At 37.5% G+C, this 15243-nt stretch overlaps 1 protein-coding gene across 1 annotated transcript in view; it reads left to right on the top strand.

Annotated features, from left to right (window-relative positions):
• The window catches only part of LOC144196381 (uncharacterized), a 54970-nt gene that overhangs the window by 37456 nt on the left and 2271 nt on the right, over nt 1-15243 (top strand). The window contains exons 5-6 of the mRNA XM_077716502.1: nt 9308-9345; nt 9581-9654. Of these exons, the coding sequence (XP_077572628.1) occupies nt 9308-9345; nt 9581-9654 (112 nt within the window). The remainder of the gene's footprint in view (nt 1-9307; nt 9346-9580; nt 9655-15243) is intronic.

Below are 15243 nucleotides of genomic sequence, written 5' to 3'. Positions count from 1 at the left end.
AATCTTATTTTTTGACTGAAGAAAATATCGACTAATTTCCGTAGATTGGCCTGTCTGTCATTCAACCATTTCTGCTTTGACATGTAACCATCAACTTGTGTTTGGCATTACTGCCTCGCAGTTCTGAAATCAAGGGTTCAATCCCGCCTGTATAAATGTTAACAAACTTCTCAAGCCACTGTACTCAAGCACATTTTTAACATTTTAGCCAGTGTTTACCAAAAGTTGAATTCATATCTTGAAATCCTATTCCAATAGCCACTCTCATTTTCTAGTTTTCTCCTTTAATTTGTCACCCGACCATGTGTAGAATGTAATTTGTTTTCGAGTTGTTTCCTACTTCATTTGTCTCTCCGGCTTTCTCACTCTCACCCTCTCTCACTCACTCTCTCACCCTCTCACCCTCTCTCTCTATCTCTCTCTCTCTCTCTCTCTCTCTCTCTCTCTCTCTCTCTCTCTCTCTCTCTCTCTCTCTCTCTCTCTCTCTCTCTCTCTCTCTCTCTCTCTCTCTCTCTCTCTCTCTCTCTCTCTCTCTCTCTCACCATAGACAATGCTCTGGGCAAAATCAATACTGCAAGAATCGGAAAAAAAGAACAAAAAAAAAACAGAGTAGGAATATTTTTAGCCGCTTATTATATGGGCTTGTGAGGGGGGAAACCGTAATAGTGGGAAAAGATAAACCACACCACGGTGATCGCCAGTTTGGCCGACTAAACGCTCAATGTCGACGAATGAGAGACTGGGAAAGTCTAATGGAGATGGATCTAGTAGAGCTGCAGATAAGTTGGGCTAGAAAATCGTAGAGAAAATGTCGGAGAACCCACTGCCCAATGCCCATTGGCTGGTGCGACATATACTCAGGGGTGATGTAAAGTCTGAAATATATGATAGTTTTCACTTATGATTAGAATTCCAAGAAATGGAGTAGAGTGGAAGACAAGATTTTGACAAAAATGTTGAGGTGTCAACATTTTGGTATTTATATCATATTTTTATTTAACGAGGGTTTCCTTATTGGGTTTTAATCATTGACCAGGATGGACAATTCCTCCATTTAGATATCTTAATTCTGCTTTGATGCAAGTTGGCATTCAGTGAGGCCTACTGTCGTACTTCTCGGTAAAGACTCCACATGATTGGCTGCAGAAGAAGAATGCGAGAAAGCCATTGATTTATCTATGGTATTAGGGGATCAATTAATCCCTATTGTGTGTGCCAGCACAGATAGCGTGATGTGTCTTATTCCTGCCGGCTCCCGATAAGAGTTGTCGGCTTCCCTCTTGGCCGTCACTTTCCTCTACGGGCAAGAAATCAAAAAACGGCCATCGAAAATGGATGAGGGCACGCCGAAAGGGTCCCGGCGTTTTACGCCATCCACCCCCCACACCTCAGGTAGAGGTTGGAGGGGCGGGCTGTCTAGTCGTCGCGGCAAAGCATCGATATGAAAAGTCATCGGGGCAAAATAAATGACGCTCGTTTGGCGGGAGGAGACGTTGCTATGACGATAAAAAGGTGAGGGTGTAAGCAGATGATATGGATGAGGAATGGCTATCTTGGACTGTAAAAATGTCATATTTTTATAGTACTGAATATTATATGCAAATGGTTGAATTTCAAATGAGTTTTTCCTGTTCAGTTTAGCTGCAGAAAACTCATTTAAATAGAATATTGAGAATCGAATACTTAGGAAGTATAATACAGTAGTACAATCACAAATCACAGTATTTAGTTAGTGTACGATTACTAAAATTGAGATCATTTTTTTTCTATATTTGTCATAAGAGGGTGAAGGAAATGCTTGTTAACATTGTTATAGTGTGATTATTTATATATTTGTCTTGTTTGTTGGTTTAATTTGTGCACTTACCTGCTTATTTATGTTGTTGACTACTTTACTTATTTAATTCAATTCTCTGCGTTTTACACGGTCTTTAATACACACCTTTCTGATGCTTCTTGTCACTATGTAAAACACACAATTAAATATTTTCTGCAGTGCTTATCCTTGCGAGGATCACGGAGAATTGCTGGAGCCTATCACAGCCAAGTATGGATAGAAAGCGGGTTTAAACCTGTACCAGCTGCCAGACAATACAATTATTAAATATTATGCTGTATTTTAATTTTGCGCATGGTAAGAAGCCCAGTATATGTAGATGGTACAAACTTGGTGAGCATTTAAAAATGGAGTTTACTATTTAAATATAAGGCAAGAAAGAGTAACAAGATAGAAAGAATGACTTGGGAATTGAAATTGAATGGAATGTGAATTTGTTTTTAGTGGATGGAGTTTTTTTGGCAATGTTTTTCCAGATTTTGTTCCCGGAGAAACTTTGAGAATTGTGAGTTAAATGTTGAAAATCATCCTGCCAGGTTAATTCACACTTTTCTATTTGAATGATCCATTATTTTTTCTTTTACTGTATTGTGTGAGCTCTCAATTGGACATCACTGCAGCAAAACACTCTCTCACACAGTATGATTCAATAATAAGCCGCTGGAACGAGAGAGAAACCTTTCCCCATTGCAAGCAAACGTGCTCCAGATGCAGCTTTTCGGGGAAAATGGTTGGACTCTTTTGGCACTGGTGTGTAATGGGAATGGAGAGAGCTGATCAATAAGCGTATTGATCGTTGCCGGCTCGACTCTGGGGAATCGAGAGTGAGAATAGAGGGGGGGGGGGGGGTCCTCAGACGGAGGAGGTGTGGGGGTTGCTTGGCTCCAGGTTGAATTTTGAAGACGCTCTATTGCAGAGATGACAAATAGTCACTCTGAAAGGCGGGAGACAAAGACGCTGGCTGCTCTTTGAAACTTTGCTGCCTTTTATGTATTTTTTCCAAAATCAACAGCACTTTAGGAGAGGACAGGACTCTTATTTTCTTTTGTGGCAATATTTTGCTTCAATCAATACATTGTGTTTTGGGTTTCAAGGCCAGGTCTTGTGTGTTTTGCCTCTTAAAATCCCTTAAGGCATGGCAGGTGGCGGCTCACAATACATACATTGTGGATAAAACATTTAAAAAAAATATATATATATATATATATATATATATATATAGACATAGACATGTATATATAGACAGACATATACATCGACATATATAGACATATAGAGATATTGATAGACATAAATATAGATAGACATATATAGACATATATATATATATATATATAGACATATATATAGACATATATATAGACATATATATAGACATATATATAGACATATATAGACATATATAGACATATATATAGACATCCAGACATATATAGACACAGACATATATATAGAAATATATAGACATATATATAGACATATAGAGACATATAGAGACATATAGAGACATATTGAGACATATAGAGACATATAGAGACATATAGAGACATATATAGACAAATATATAGACATATATAGACATACATAGACATATATAGACATATATAGACATATATAGACATATATAGACATATATATAGACATATATATAGACATATATATAGACATATATAGACATATACATAGACATATATATAGACATATATATAGACATATATATAAACATATATATAGACATATATATAGACATATATATAGACATATATATAGACATATATATAGACATATATATAGACATATATATAGACATATATATAGACATATATATAGACATATATATAGACATATAGACACACATTTCTTCTCATATTTGAAAGAATTAGGCATCTAGTTAGCGCACCAGGGAATGTAGTGATTCCCCTAGCTGACGTCCATGTATGTGGTGTGGGGTGCATTTAATTTGAAATGCTCAGAGAGGAATTATGCTTCTGCCGCCCAATCTTTCAACTGACATTACATTTGCCCTCATCAAATCTAAGATCAATTCTCATTTACAAAAAATATGTATTATGCATTTCCATAACTTCACCTTAATTTTTTGCCAATATAATTTTTTCTTCCTCCTAGCCAATCCCCTGCAGTGTTTATCTTCAAAGTCACCCACATAAACCTCAGACATAAAGTCGAGCTACGAGCGCAGTCAAATAAACATCGGAGCCGGGCATAAATGAGATATAATAAAGTTGATACATAAATAAAGCTCGCTCGCTTGCATACTTGAGAGCGAGACCGGCTGCCCTTTCCACAGCACTGTCTGCCTACTAATATCAAAAAAGATTTCTTTTAATTTGGAGACAACACTTCAAACTTTTTTTTCTTAAAAAGTAAACAAATTAGCACTTAGTTTTATTCACAAAACACTTTAAAAGTACATCCATATAAACTACATTGAGTGAATGTAAAAACAGCCCAACACTAACATTGAAATTCCTCATAATTTTTTTCCCCATTTTTGAAATTCACTGTTACAAATTCAAACTATTTACAATACCAACCGCATGTGGCTTTAATTTACAATTCATGAGCATGTTTAAATGTAAATAATACTTTTTGAAGGAAACAAGGTTCTCCTATTTTAGAAATCCTTATTTTTTTGGGCATACCAGAAAGTCCAGCGATTTCAAAAAATAATAACACCGCTACCCATATTAAGCATAAATATTTGTACTACAAAATATGCCACCCATGATAAACAAATCAAAACACCAAATACAGAGAGAGCATTTTTCCCCTTCTAATTTTTTGATTAAGGATAAACAAAATGTCCTTCATGGGTGTCCAAAATTGAAATTATCTAAAGCAAAAATGCCTTAAATTTCAGTCGGAGCTTGAACTAAATATAGCAAATGCGTGATAAATAATAATGATATGCGCATAACTTCTACAACAATGATCTCAAATTTGATGGTGTTGATTTTTATGCCAATTGGTCAACACTTATCTGCAAACTTTTCTCGCCTGTGGACTTGGTGAAGGCATTTGATCAGGTTACTTGGGAGGTCTTTTGGCGAGTATGTCGTACTGGTTGACCTATTACAGAATAAAAACAAAGTATAGGAGAATTTTGGCTATTTCTAAAACTTAAGCATACATTCATGGCGGACATGATGTCTGTAAACAAGACGTTCGAAGATCGAGCGCTTAGCGTAGTACTCTGTAAACACCCCCTGAGAGGAACCTATCCCTCAGTAAAAATTCAGCTGTAAATAATGTATTGAATGCAAAGTTAAGGTCCGCAGGGAGATATGGATAGGCTCATTACTCTTTTAGTTTGCCGGGCCTTTTACGCCGTCTGCGTGCCTCTCCACCATCGACTGGGCCTCATTCCATTTTGATTTAGAGATGCTTTTACCTGCGGATATTGTCGTGAATGTATTAGCTATTGTTTTTTTTCCTTTTTGTGCATACGGCTCAGAGATTTTCGGGAAGTTCTACCAACCAGGTTGTTGAGTCGGCCTTGCGCTTGAGTGTGTGTATTTGTGTGTGTACTGTGTATTATCAGGTCCGGGTCGCATTGATCCCCCGGAGCAGGATGTCAAACATTTTAACGGAGATTTGGTCTTAGCGCAAGCGGGCTGTTAATGCATTAAAAATCGTTGCGTCCCTAACTGTCCAGAGCAACACAAGAATACCCCCCCACCCCCTATTGCTGGAACACAGCGGAACCCTCCCCCCTTACGTGCCCTCCGCCTTCTGTTTCCAGCCACGTCCCTCGCATCCTCGGTCTCAATCAATCTTTACGACACCCGGTCGCATCTCGCTAATGTTTCCGGACTTGACCGTATCCCCGCTCAAAAATTCTTAATTAAGCTCGTTCTGTATGTTTACCGTTGGGCAAATGACAACCTGACAGGGGCTAATAAAACAACATTGTCAGTAGGATATCGTCTTATCTGCCTCCGTCCTCTATATTTTCTACCTCACAGGCTTTTGGATAGAGGGTTGCTTGGTCCTGTTTAACACCGACCATGTGACTATTTGTATAATGGGGAACCTATGGCCTGCGGGACAATAACAGCCTGTAAGAGAAATACATTATTTAACCACTTTAAGCAATCCAAAACTTACTTGCTATTGGTTTAACTCGCCATGCTATGCGAAAGTCTGTGAAAGGTCCCAGAATGCTCATCTTCATTCTTTGTGCCTTATTCTGTTCGGAATTAATATTATAAACTATTACAAACTTCATAAGATGCTAAGTTCCCAAGCAGCCGAGTTCAGAAAGTTCCGGAACATGACCGTTTGTCCTAAAAACACGATCTGTGTAGATCAAGGGGTGGACAATTAATTTGGAAATATCGCCCCAATCTGTCAACAAACACTTGTTGTTCATTGAAAGGTTCCTGAGAGATCGGTAAGATTGTTGAGTTATTTTTGAGCATTTGTTGAAGGTCTTTTTCGAATGGGTCACGATTGAAGACTGACCGTAAGGATCGCTAGGAAGATCACTGCGAAGGCGAAGGTCGAGATGGACCAACCGTTCCCATTGGCATTATTATAGACTTTGAACTGAGTCCAAACTGGATTGATAAAAGCACAAACGTAAAAACCAAGTTTGATCTCATTTCCAAAGACTCCTCAACTCATTGGTTTCAATTGATATATAATCCCTTAAAACAACTGATTTCTCAAAATACATCTATCAAATATGATATGATTGGCCCTAGTTTTAAGAACATGTTAAAACTGGAAAAATCTATATCTTCCATATACCAACTATCTTATTCCTAATAAAGTTTTGACTGCGTCCATTATAACGAAGGCTAGAATCGTACCGTTTAACACATCTACACAGTTGCAACAATTTAAAAATAACTTTTTCAAGCATTCAAAGTCATGACGCTCAACATATCTGGGTAACGCAACCTATTGCCTTCTCATCTGCGTTGATTAAGATTCATGCGGCCGGTTCGCCGGCACGTCAACTCTTCCAGCTATGAGTCATGCGCATCAGCATCTCTCTTCATTTGGCTATCGACTGGCGCTGTGTTCTCACATCGGGGCGATCCATACAGCCCCGTGCGGCGCCTGTATTATATCTCCATTTGGTTTGGGTTGTGTATAGCCGTTGCCTGTGATTCTACGTAATGGGGAAGCAGAGCACGTCGGAGAGGTGTTTAAGCAACAAACCGCAAAGCCAAATGCAATGACCTTATCGTTAAATGATCGCAATATGAAGTCTCCAGTTCATAAATAAAGCAAAGGGTGCCCATGTGAAATTAACAAGGGTTCACCCGTAGTTCACCTCATCAAACTGGGAGCTCACAAGGGCTCATTACTGTACGGGGAAAAGGCCAGAAGATAGCAAAATGTTCACTGAGATTAGAATGAATTTGAGTGAACTTTACTTTATATTATTCGCTATGATAACTCTCTACTAATCGCATTGCAAAATAAAGGCAATTGATTAATGCATATTTTTAATTCGCCTTGCAGTGCTACTTAGTTTATTAGCCAATATACAAGTTTTTGAGGGGTTTTGAGCCCGGGGGCCACATTGACTTTAAAAATTTGACAGATGGGCTGGAAAAGGTACGATACATATAAAAAAGTGCATCCGTTAACAGTACATATGAAACATAAACAGAAAAAAAGGAGTAAAGTATTAACATACTCATCACTCATCATTGAAGTAAAAAGTATAAAGTACAAAGTAAAGTAAACAGAAATGTATTAGGAAATATTAAAATGTAATTTAAAAAATGATAGACGGGCTGTAAAACACAAAAAAAAAACAATTAAGAGTGGACAGAGCTAATGCCACTGGCTTCCGTATGAAGGCGCCATCTTGGGGGAAAAAAAACATTATTTGGACAACGTCGGCAGGCCGGATTAAAAAGCCTAACGGGCCATATGTGGCCCGCGGGCCGTAGTTTGCCTATCCTGGGTTAAACAGTCTTCCTTAAGGGGTTTCTATTTGTGGTATCCTATGAAGCAAAAGAAAAACTACTGTTTCTTACATGTAAAGAGGCGTCTGGTTGTAAATGTACGAACAACTTTTGACACCATAACTGTATGTCGTGTGTTCACATGTTGCATTACACTAGCTGACAGGTGCAAAGCCCTGTGGGACGCCACTGTTCCCGTCTTCCACTTGCCTGAACATTGATGCCACATTGAAGGTGTAACAAATCCATTCTTGGCTGCGAGACCTATTCTGAGTGTGAGTGTGAGTGTGTGAATGTGTGTATGTGTATGTGTGTGGGTCCAGGTGACATAGGTTGTTAGGATTTTTTGCCCTAAGTGAAGTGTTGGCGTCTCAATGGCGTCTTTAGAGTGGTTAATAATATGACCGTGACAGTCAGGCACCGGTGAAGGGTCCTCGAGACCCTCACTGGTGTGTCACTTTGACACCTCTTAACCTCGCTCTGTCATTGTTCGAGCCCGTGCGCGCTTACACTTAATTCCTATTGATACTTGCCACCCTGTAGCTCTCTTAGGCACGATCCACTGGATGTGTTTTATTGTGCTGTTGTTACATGATAAATACATCTGTTTGTTGTTAAACATTTATCACGTGAGGAGGAATTTAAATTCAATCAAAATGGAAGCCGGTGCAACCAGTGAGACCACAAAAAACAATCAATAGAGGGATGTTGTTATTGTTTTTTTCTTTTTCTTTTTAATATTAAAATATATATACAAACATTCTTTCTCAAAGTAATATATCATATTGATTGGTGAGGAGATTAATCATCAAACCGGTTACATTTAGTATTAATAACTATAAATAATATAATTGAAAATATGGATCATTTTTGACATTTCACCATGTTTTTTTCTGCTGTGTCAACCAGTGTTTAAATGGAATAAAAGTGCATTTTATTAATGTATTAGTTTGTAAATAACTAATAGATTTGATACGTAATGCATGGTGATATTGATAAAGGTTTATGAAAAATGTTAACTGATTGAATAGAACAATTTTACAGCAGTAAGGATTATGTCTTAAAAATCCAATTATTAGGTAAGAAATATTACATGCTGTATTTATAGCCCAGGCTTATTTATATCAAAATATTTGACATATTTGAACTAAAAGCATCAATTTTAACGTAATGTAATTCAGGTTTATTAAAAATGCTACCATAAAGTCACTCAACACATAATTTTGTGTGTTCATGGTTGAAATGCAATTGAATAATTAAAATAAACATTTTATATTATGATTTTTGAATAGTCAATGTAATTGTACAATTGACATTTTTATAAATTGGAAAAATTGACTGAGTTTAACTGAAATAATGACATCAAATCATATTAACAATACATAGCATGTTTTAAATGACCATTAAACCACAATCAAAATTTGTTGTGTATATGGCAGATTTTCTATGATTTTTCTGATCCATATTAAGTGCTTGCTCATATGTTATTTAATATTCCTTTTTGCTTTTTTTCCCCTCGCAGTTGCAAGTGAACAAGAGCCGTTGCTGTCAAGAGCTAGTGTAAGTGGTGCCGAGGTCAAATGAGGAGGGTTCAGAGTTCACAGTGCACTGGGTCTTGTTAAAATACCTTTTAGCCTCCTTTAGGGATATTATGTAATGGTTTAGGGAATTGCCTTGGCTGATTTGTGGCACGTTCTATATGTGCCAGATGTATATTCATTAGGCTTTTTTGGAGCACCTAGCATGGAAGTGATTCTTGTTTATATGCTTTTGTTCCATCCTTTTGTTTTCCCAGTGTGTCATGGATCCTCCACTTGTAACTAAATGGATTTCTTCAAGTACTCTTCTCAAATTGAATCTTGACAAAAGGTGAGTAGGTCATTTTGCCCTGCTTTTGAATTTTTTCACTATTACCTGGAGCTTAAGTTCAGGTTTTATAAATTCCCAGCCTCAGGAAATAATGGTTATCATGGATTGGACATATACATCAATTAATATTATTATTCACTGCCAACCCTCCCATTTACAGTATAAAGGACTGGACTATCTATCGCCCTTAATGGCACTTAATCAATTCAAATGGATAGTTTGCACCTTTCCAGTCGTGAAACACAGTCAACTTGATTTTCCACCAATGAGCGAGGTTCTTTTCATTCCCTTTAAATGTAGCAAAGTCATGTTATTTACACACATAAGTAAAAAAATGCATTATGTGTGGATTAATGGAGTGGCAAAGGTTTTACAGAGGCTTTCGTAACATATAAATTGTGACTGTATTTTAAAAAAAAAAAACAATCCAACGTTATTTGTAAGATAGGAAATTGTCTTATGGCGGCTTTATGCTCAGCACTATGCGACTGGTTGGCCGTGATCAATATATTGGGAGTGCTGGAATGTCAATATTACCACCAAATGTGTCGTCTCTAATCTTTATTTTTTGATACAGTGATAATAAGCGTATTAATTTTAATAACTATCCTTTCGATAGCCTCATAATGTGAGGGATGGTATCCCATTTTTTTGCAGATTATTGATCACTGCCTTTTTTTTAATCTTTGTCCCTTCTCCATTCACTTTTGCTGTCAAAATATTTATTTGGCGAGCTAATTGCAAAATACCTTTTATCAGTCCACAACTGTTAAATTAATAAACTGATATTGATGAGCTATCAGCTGAGGGTGGATAAATAATTTGGGCAGCAGAAGGCTGGCGTCACATGACGTTAGTGTGCATCGTTCTGTAATTATTCCCCACGAGGAACCAAGAGAAACACACAAGGAGAATAAGTAGGTATATAAATATTACATTTTACGGTAATATTTCTACTTTATAAAGGCCACCTTATGACATTTTAAAATCGTGAAATCAATGTAAAGATCAGATCATGATAGGCTAAGTGGACATGAAATGCAATATACAAATTGGGATTATGTATTCATTTTAAAAAGTATAATCTGTTATTGTCGGGCAACCAGTTCAGGTTATACCATAGTTAGCTGGGATAGACCCCAGCACCCCCACCAGCCTGGTAATGAAAGCATTTCAGAAGATAAATGAATGCAAATGAAAAACCTTGCTGGTCCCAAGTGATTAAACAATTTCCCTCCCTTGTTAAATTATAAATCCACTGTAGCTAATTATATTTTTAAGAAAGTTTAGTTTATTTACATCAAGCACACCACACAAATGTAAAAACTTCCATAACATCCGTTATAAAAGTAAAAAAGTTTTTTTTTAGAATATAGCAATAGCTCAACATGGTGTTGTTTTAATGGTGTGGGGCTGTTATGCTCCTTCAGGACCTGGACAGCTTTAGTTAATTTACCCACAAAATCTGCACTTAATTAGATATTCCTGTGGTGTAGTGTAAGAATTTTAAATTAACTTAAGTTCTGATAATTATAGTTTGGAAAACACTGTATTACATTATGGAGCAAAACTTTGTGATTATGAAAAAAAACTCATTAGAATGATATGAAACGATTAATATCTTAGCATGTGAGATACAGTAGCCAAGGCCATGGGAATATAATGATGATCATTATAAGCGGCGATCATAATCATCACCATGGCCGGTGTTAGCCGGCGGAGATCACTGCAGTTTACCCAGAAGGCCGTTGCAGTAGCATCCAATGCAAATTTATACGATATCGAACTCCCTGCTTTTTCGCCGTGAGCGAGAAACACGTTGGCTCGCACACACTACCTGCTCAACTGCAATGTGTGACTCAGTCAGATGAATTTCCTACAGCTGATGGTCAAATGCAAATGATGGAGGGAAAAGGGAGCTCAGGGGCTTGAGTACAAATCATGGAAATGTGCTCGTCACCCTCCGGCCATCACTGACCTTTTGCTCCCCCTGGCCATGGCCCTTAATGTCAGAGGTCACCTATTGGGGTCAGAGAGGGACTTGGACTGGACGGAGAGGTGTCACCATGGCAACATTCAGCCAAGATGAGATGGGAAGTTCTTATTATCTTGGAGGTTTTTTTGCCTTATGCCTTAAATAATACTCGGAAGGTTAGGGGTTTAATTTTTGTTTCCACCAGTGACAATGGGAAAGACAACATTTCCACAACTCCAGACACCTTGGAAAAATAACATGCCATGGTCAAGAAGAGACCACTTTTCATTGGACAAGCATGTCAACATGGCAGAAAAATGTTTTTAAAAATTACACTTTAACTTATGAAAAGCTGGCATGGTGACCGAGTGGTTAGCGAAATTGACAGTTCTGGGGTATAGGGTTCAATTCCAGGTTGGTCCTCCCTATGTGGAGATGTTCTCCCAGGGTTTGCGTGGGTTTTCTCCAGGTACTCCAGTTCCTCCCACTTCCCCAAAACATGCATAATAGGCTTGTTGAACACTCTAAATTTCCCCTAGGTATGAGTGTGAAGGTGAATGATTGTTTTCCCCCTTGTGCCCTGTGATTAGCTTGCTCCAGATAGTCTCCAGCACCCCCTGCGTCCATTGTTAGAATAAGTGCTTTGGAAAATTAATGAACGATAACTTATGTGAACTGTATGTTCTGTATGTACCTAATACTGTGTCTGGCAGTAGTGAGTCAACATTTGCATGCTTTTAGCGACATCTATTGGTCAGATAAGAACTCGCTGTATAAAGAAAGAGCAGGAGGGGGGAAATAGGGATACAGGAGAGGAGGAAATGGTGTTGTTGGGCGAGTGGGGTAGCCCACTAGACTTGCTCTTGTCCCGTGGGAGCTCCCTCGGGTCGATGCTTCGTCCCACCATATGCCCGATCGCAGCTGTCAATCAACAGGTCAACGCAGCTCGTGGGGATGCAGGCCGAGATCAAACGGTGGACCGACTGGAGGACTGGAGGGATGACAGATGTAGATGGAGGGAGGGAGGGAGGGGGGGCTGCAAAGGCAATAAAATATGCCTTCAAAGATGGTAACGGTGCACTGGGAGGCAAATTATTGTTAACAGTAATCTGCAGAATAGGCGCCTCGCATTGCCATCGATTGACTATTAAAGGGCCTTTGAAGGCAGACGAGCTATTGTTCATGGTGGGACACGAGGAGGAAAATAGCAGCTGCATGCTTGTGCTCTACCTTTAAATACTGCTACCTACTTGGATGCAATCATGGCTCCGAATAGAATAGACAGGCAATTTGGGACTCCTGCTGCATGAAAGACGCTCGCTCATCTTTCCAGGAGGGGGCAGGTGGGGTCGTTGGGAACGTTTAGTCTGCAGCTATTTTTGACCTATCAGGGCCTTTGATATATTTTGGAGTTTTGGTGTTTATTGGTTTGTTTTTGTGTGTGTTGATATTGGGGAGAAAAGGTGTCATTGGTTTGCTTCATTAACCTTTCAGTACAACAATTACAAGTTGTGTTGATAACTTTTAGGTTACCGTAATTCTACGTTTAGTATAAATCTATTAATGTTTTTTATCAATATTTAAAGACAGACATTTGTGGCAATTTAATTCAATGTTGGTATTTAATGTATTTTAAAATATTTTTTGAGATTATTTTTGACATCTTCACAAGGATTCCACTAAAATATTTTTCTTATTCTTTAACCAACTTTTTATATTTCATATTAATAATTTTTACTTATTTTATTTTCATAAAATCTGCCATATCAGTACAAGCAAAAAACTAAAATATTCAATGTTAATTTTTTACTTAAATAATTATCTGTAGCTCAACCTACCAACCACTGTAAAATTTAACATAATACTTTCCCAATGTATTCTTTCAGTTTCTAATAATAATATTTCAAAATTATTCTCTCCCACAGTACTTGCAAGTACAACCATTTATACTGAGTACCAGTAATGTAGTATGTATATATATATATATTACATTTTAATTCATTTCTGACCTAAATTTAAGTGATATCAAGTACGTACTTAAGTAGCAGTGAAACCCTCTGATTGATTTTAGCCAACCTGTGCAGAAAGGTTATGAAAATAATGCAAGTATTTGAATGCATTTTGGTGTGTGGGCAAACTACAGGGAATCAGCCTTGGAATGCTACGCATTAAAACACGGCCATAATGTTTCATCGCCATCTCAGCGGGGTTGATCTGCTTAGCTCACTCTCTGCTAATCAGGAACATCTTTGGGCACTAATCTATGCACCCCCTGCAACCCTTCCGCCCATCTCATTAGATTAACAAAATGGCACACACACACACACACACACACACACACACACAAAGACCTCATGACCTCATTTGTCTTGAAGGTAGTTACACATTGTTTGAAACGTGGTCATTTGGTGGCAAGGTGTCTTTATGACAACACGGTATACTGCAACCTTAATGACTTTTTAACTCGCCTTGACTAAATTTAAGACCTTTTACTGAGAACTTTTGGATAGGTGTCACAATATTGGAAAGCTTTCGAATTTACAAGATGAATGTCTTTGAGAGGAAAAACTGGAAAGGAATATTTCTTCAAATTTGGCGTCCACTTGTTGCCCATTTTATTTTGCAAAAGTTAATGCTACATCCCAAAGATGCTCGTGTCAGGCCTAAATGGAACAAAGTACAACACTTCATAGTTATTGCTTTCTTTTCAAATTGTCATTTGTGTTATTCACTGCAGGTTTCATTTTTTCCTTTCAATGTTAAGGTCCATTAGAAATGAAATATGGTAATGCCCATTTTTGTATTGCACAAGAAATGTCAAGAAATAGAAATAAAAGGTTACAATCAGCAAAATATAGTTACAAACAGAAATAAAATGGCAAATAGCACAAGTTGGACATTTAACACAAAAACAATTTTGTTTTTGGCCTTGATTTAAAAGAACAAACTATTAATAGACATCAGATTTTCAGGTATAATTTCCTCAGTTTAACTTAGTTCTTGGACAAACAACTAACTAAATCCAAGTCTTATACATCAAATTATTTTCAAAAATATATATTTTCAACAAGAATACAAAAGTTGTTAAGGGAGTCTCATAAAAATGTGTTGTTTAAGTTTAATTTGAAAGCCAATTCACTCCATTATCAGCAAAAAAATCACATTTTAGTAGTTACAATTTTTAAAACTGCTTTTTTTTACTATTAATATATTGAAAATGTGTTCATTAATCAGGTTTATAAGCAGTGTGTGTGTATGTGTGTGTATGTATGTGTGTGTGTGTGTGTGTGTGTGTGTGTGTGTGTGTGTGTGTGTGTGTGTGTGTGTGTGTACACACAGCAAACATATGCAACTAAATTAAAGCCCTAAAGCTGGTGAATTGAAGAGGATTTGAAGCGGCCAGCAATTCATAGGAATTAAGCAAATTAGATCTCCAATTAGCGCTTGATGTTGAATAGCGAGAGATTTGGTGGGGCCCCCCACTCCAACCCCCCAAAAAAATTAATTAGCTGGATTTATCCGCTTTTTAATGAGCATCATAATATAATGTATGGTGATCACCACAACATAGTCGTTTTCTCTTCCCCTTCCAAATCCCTGGCGCGCACACCCTT

The sequence above is a fragment of the Stigmatopora nigra genome, chromosome 5 (assembly GCF_051989575.1).
Source record: "Stigmatopora nigra isolate UIUO_SnigA chromosome 5, RoL_Snig_1.1, whole genome shotgun sequence".
NCBI lineage: Eukaryota > Metazoa > Chordata > Actinopteri > Syngnathiformes > Syngnathidae > Stigmatopora > Stigmatopora nigra.
Note: the sequence above shows the minus strand (reverse complement) of the source record. Positions and strands in the feature narration are given on the sequence as shown.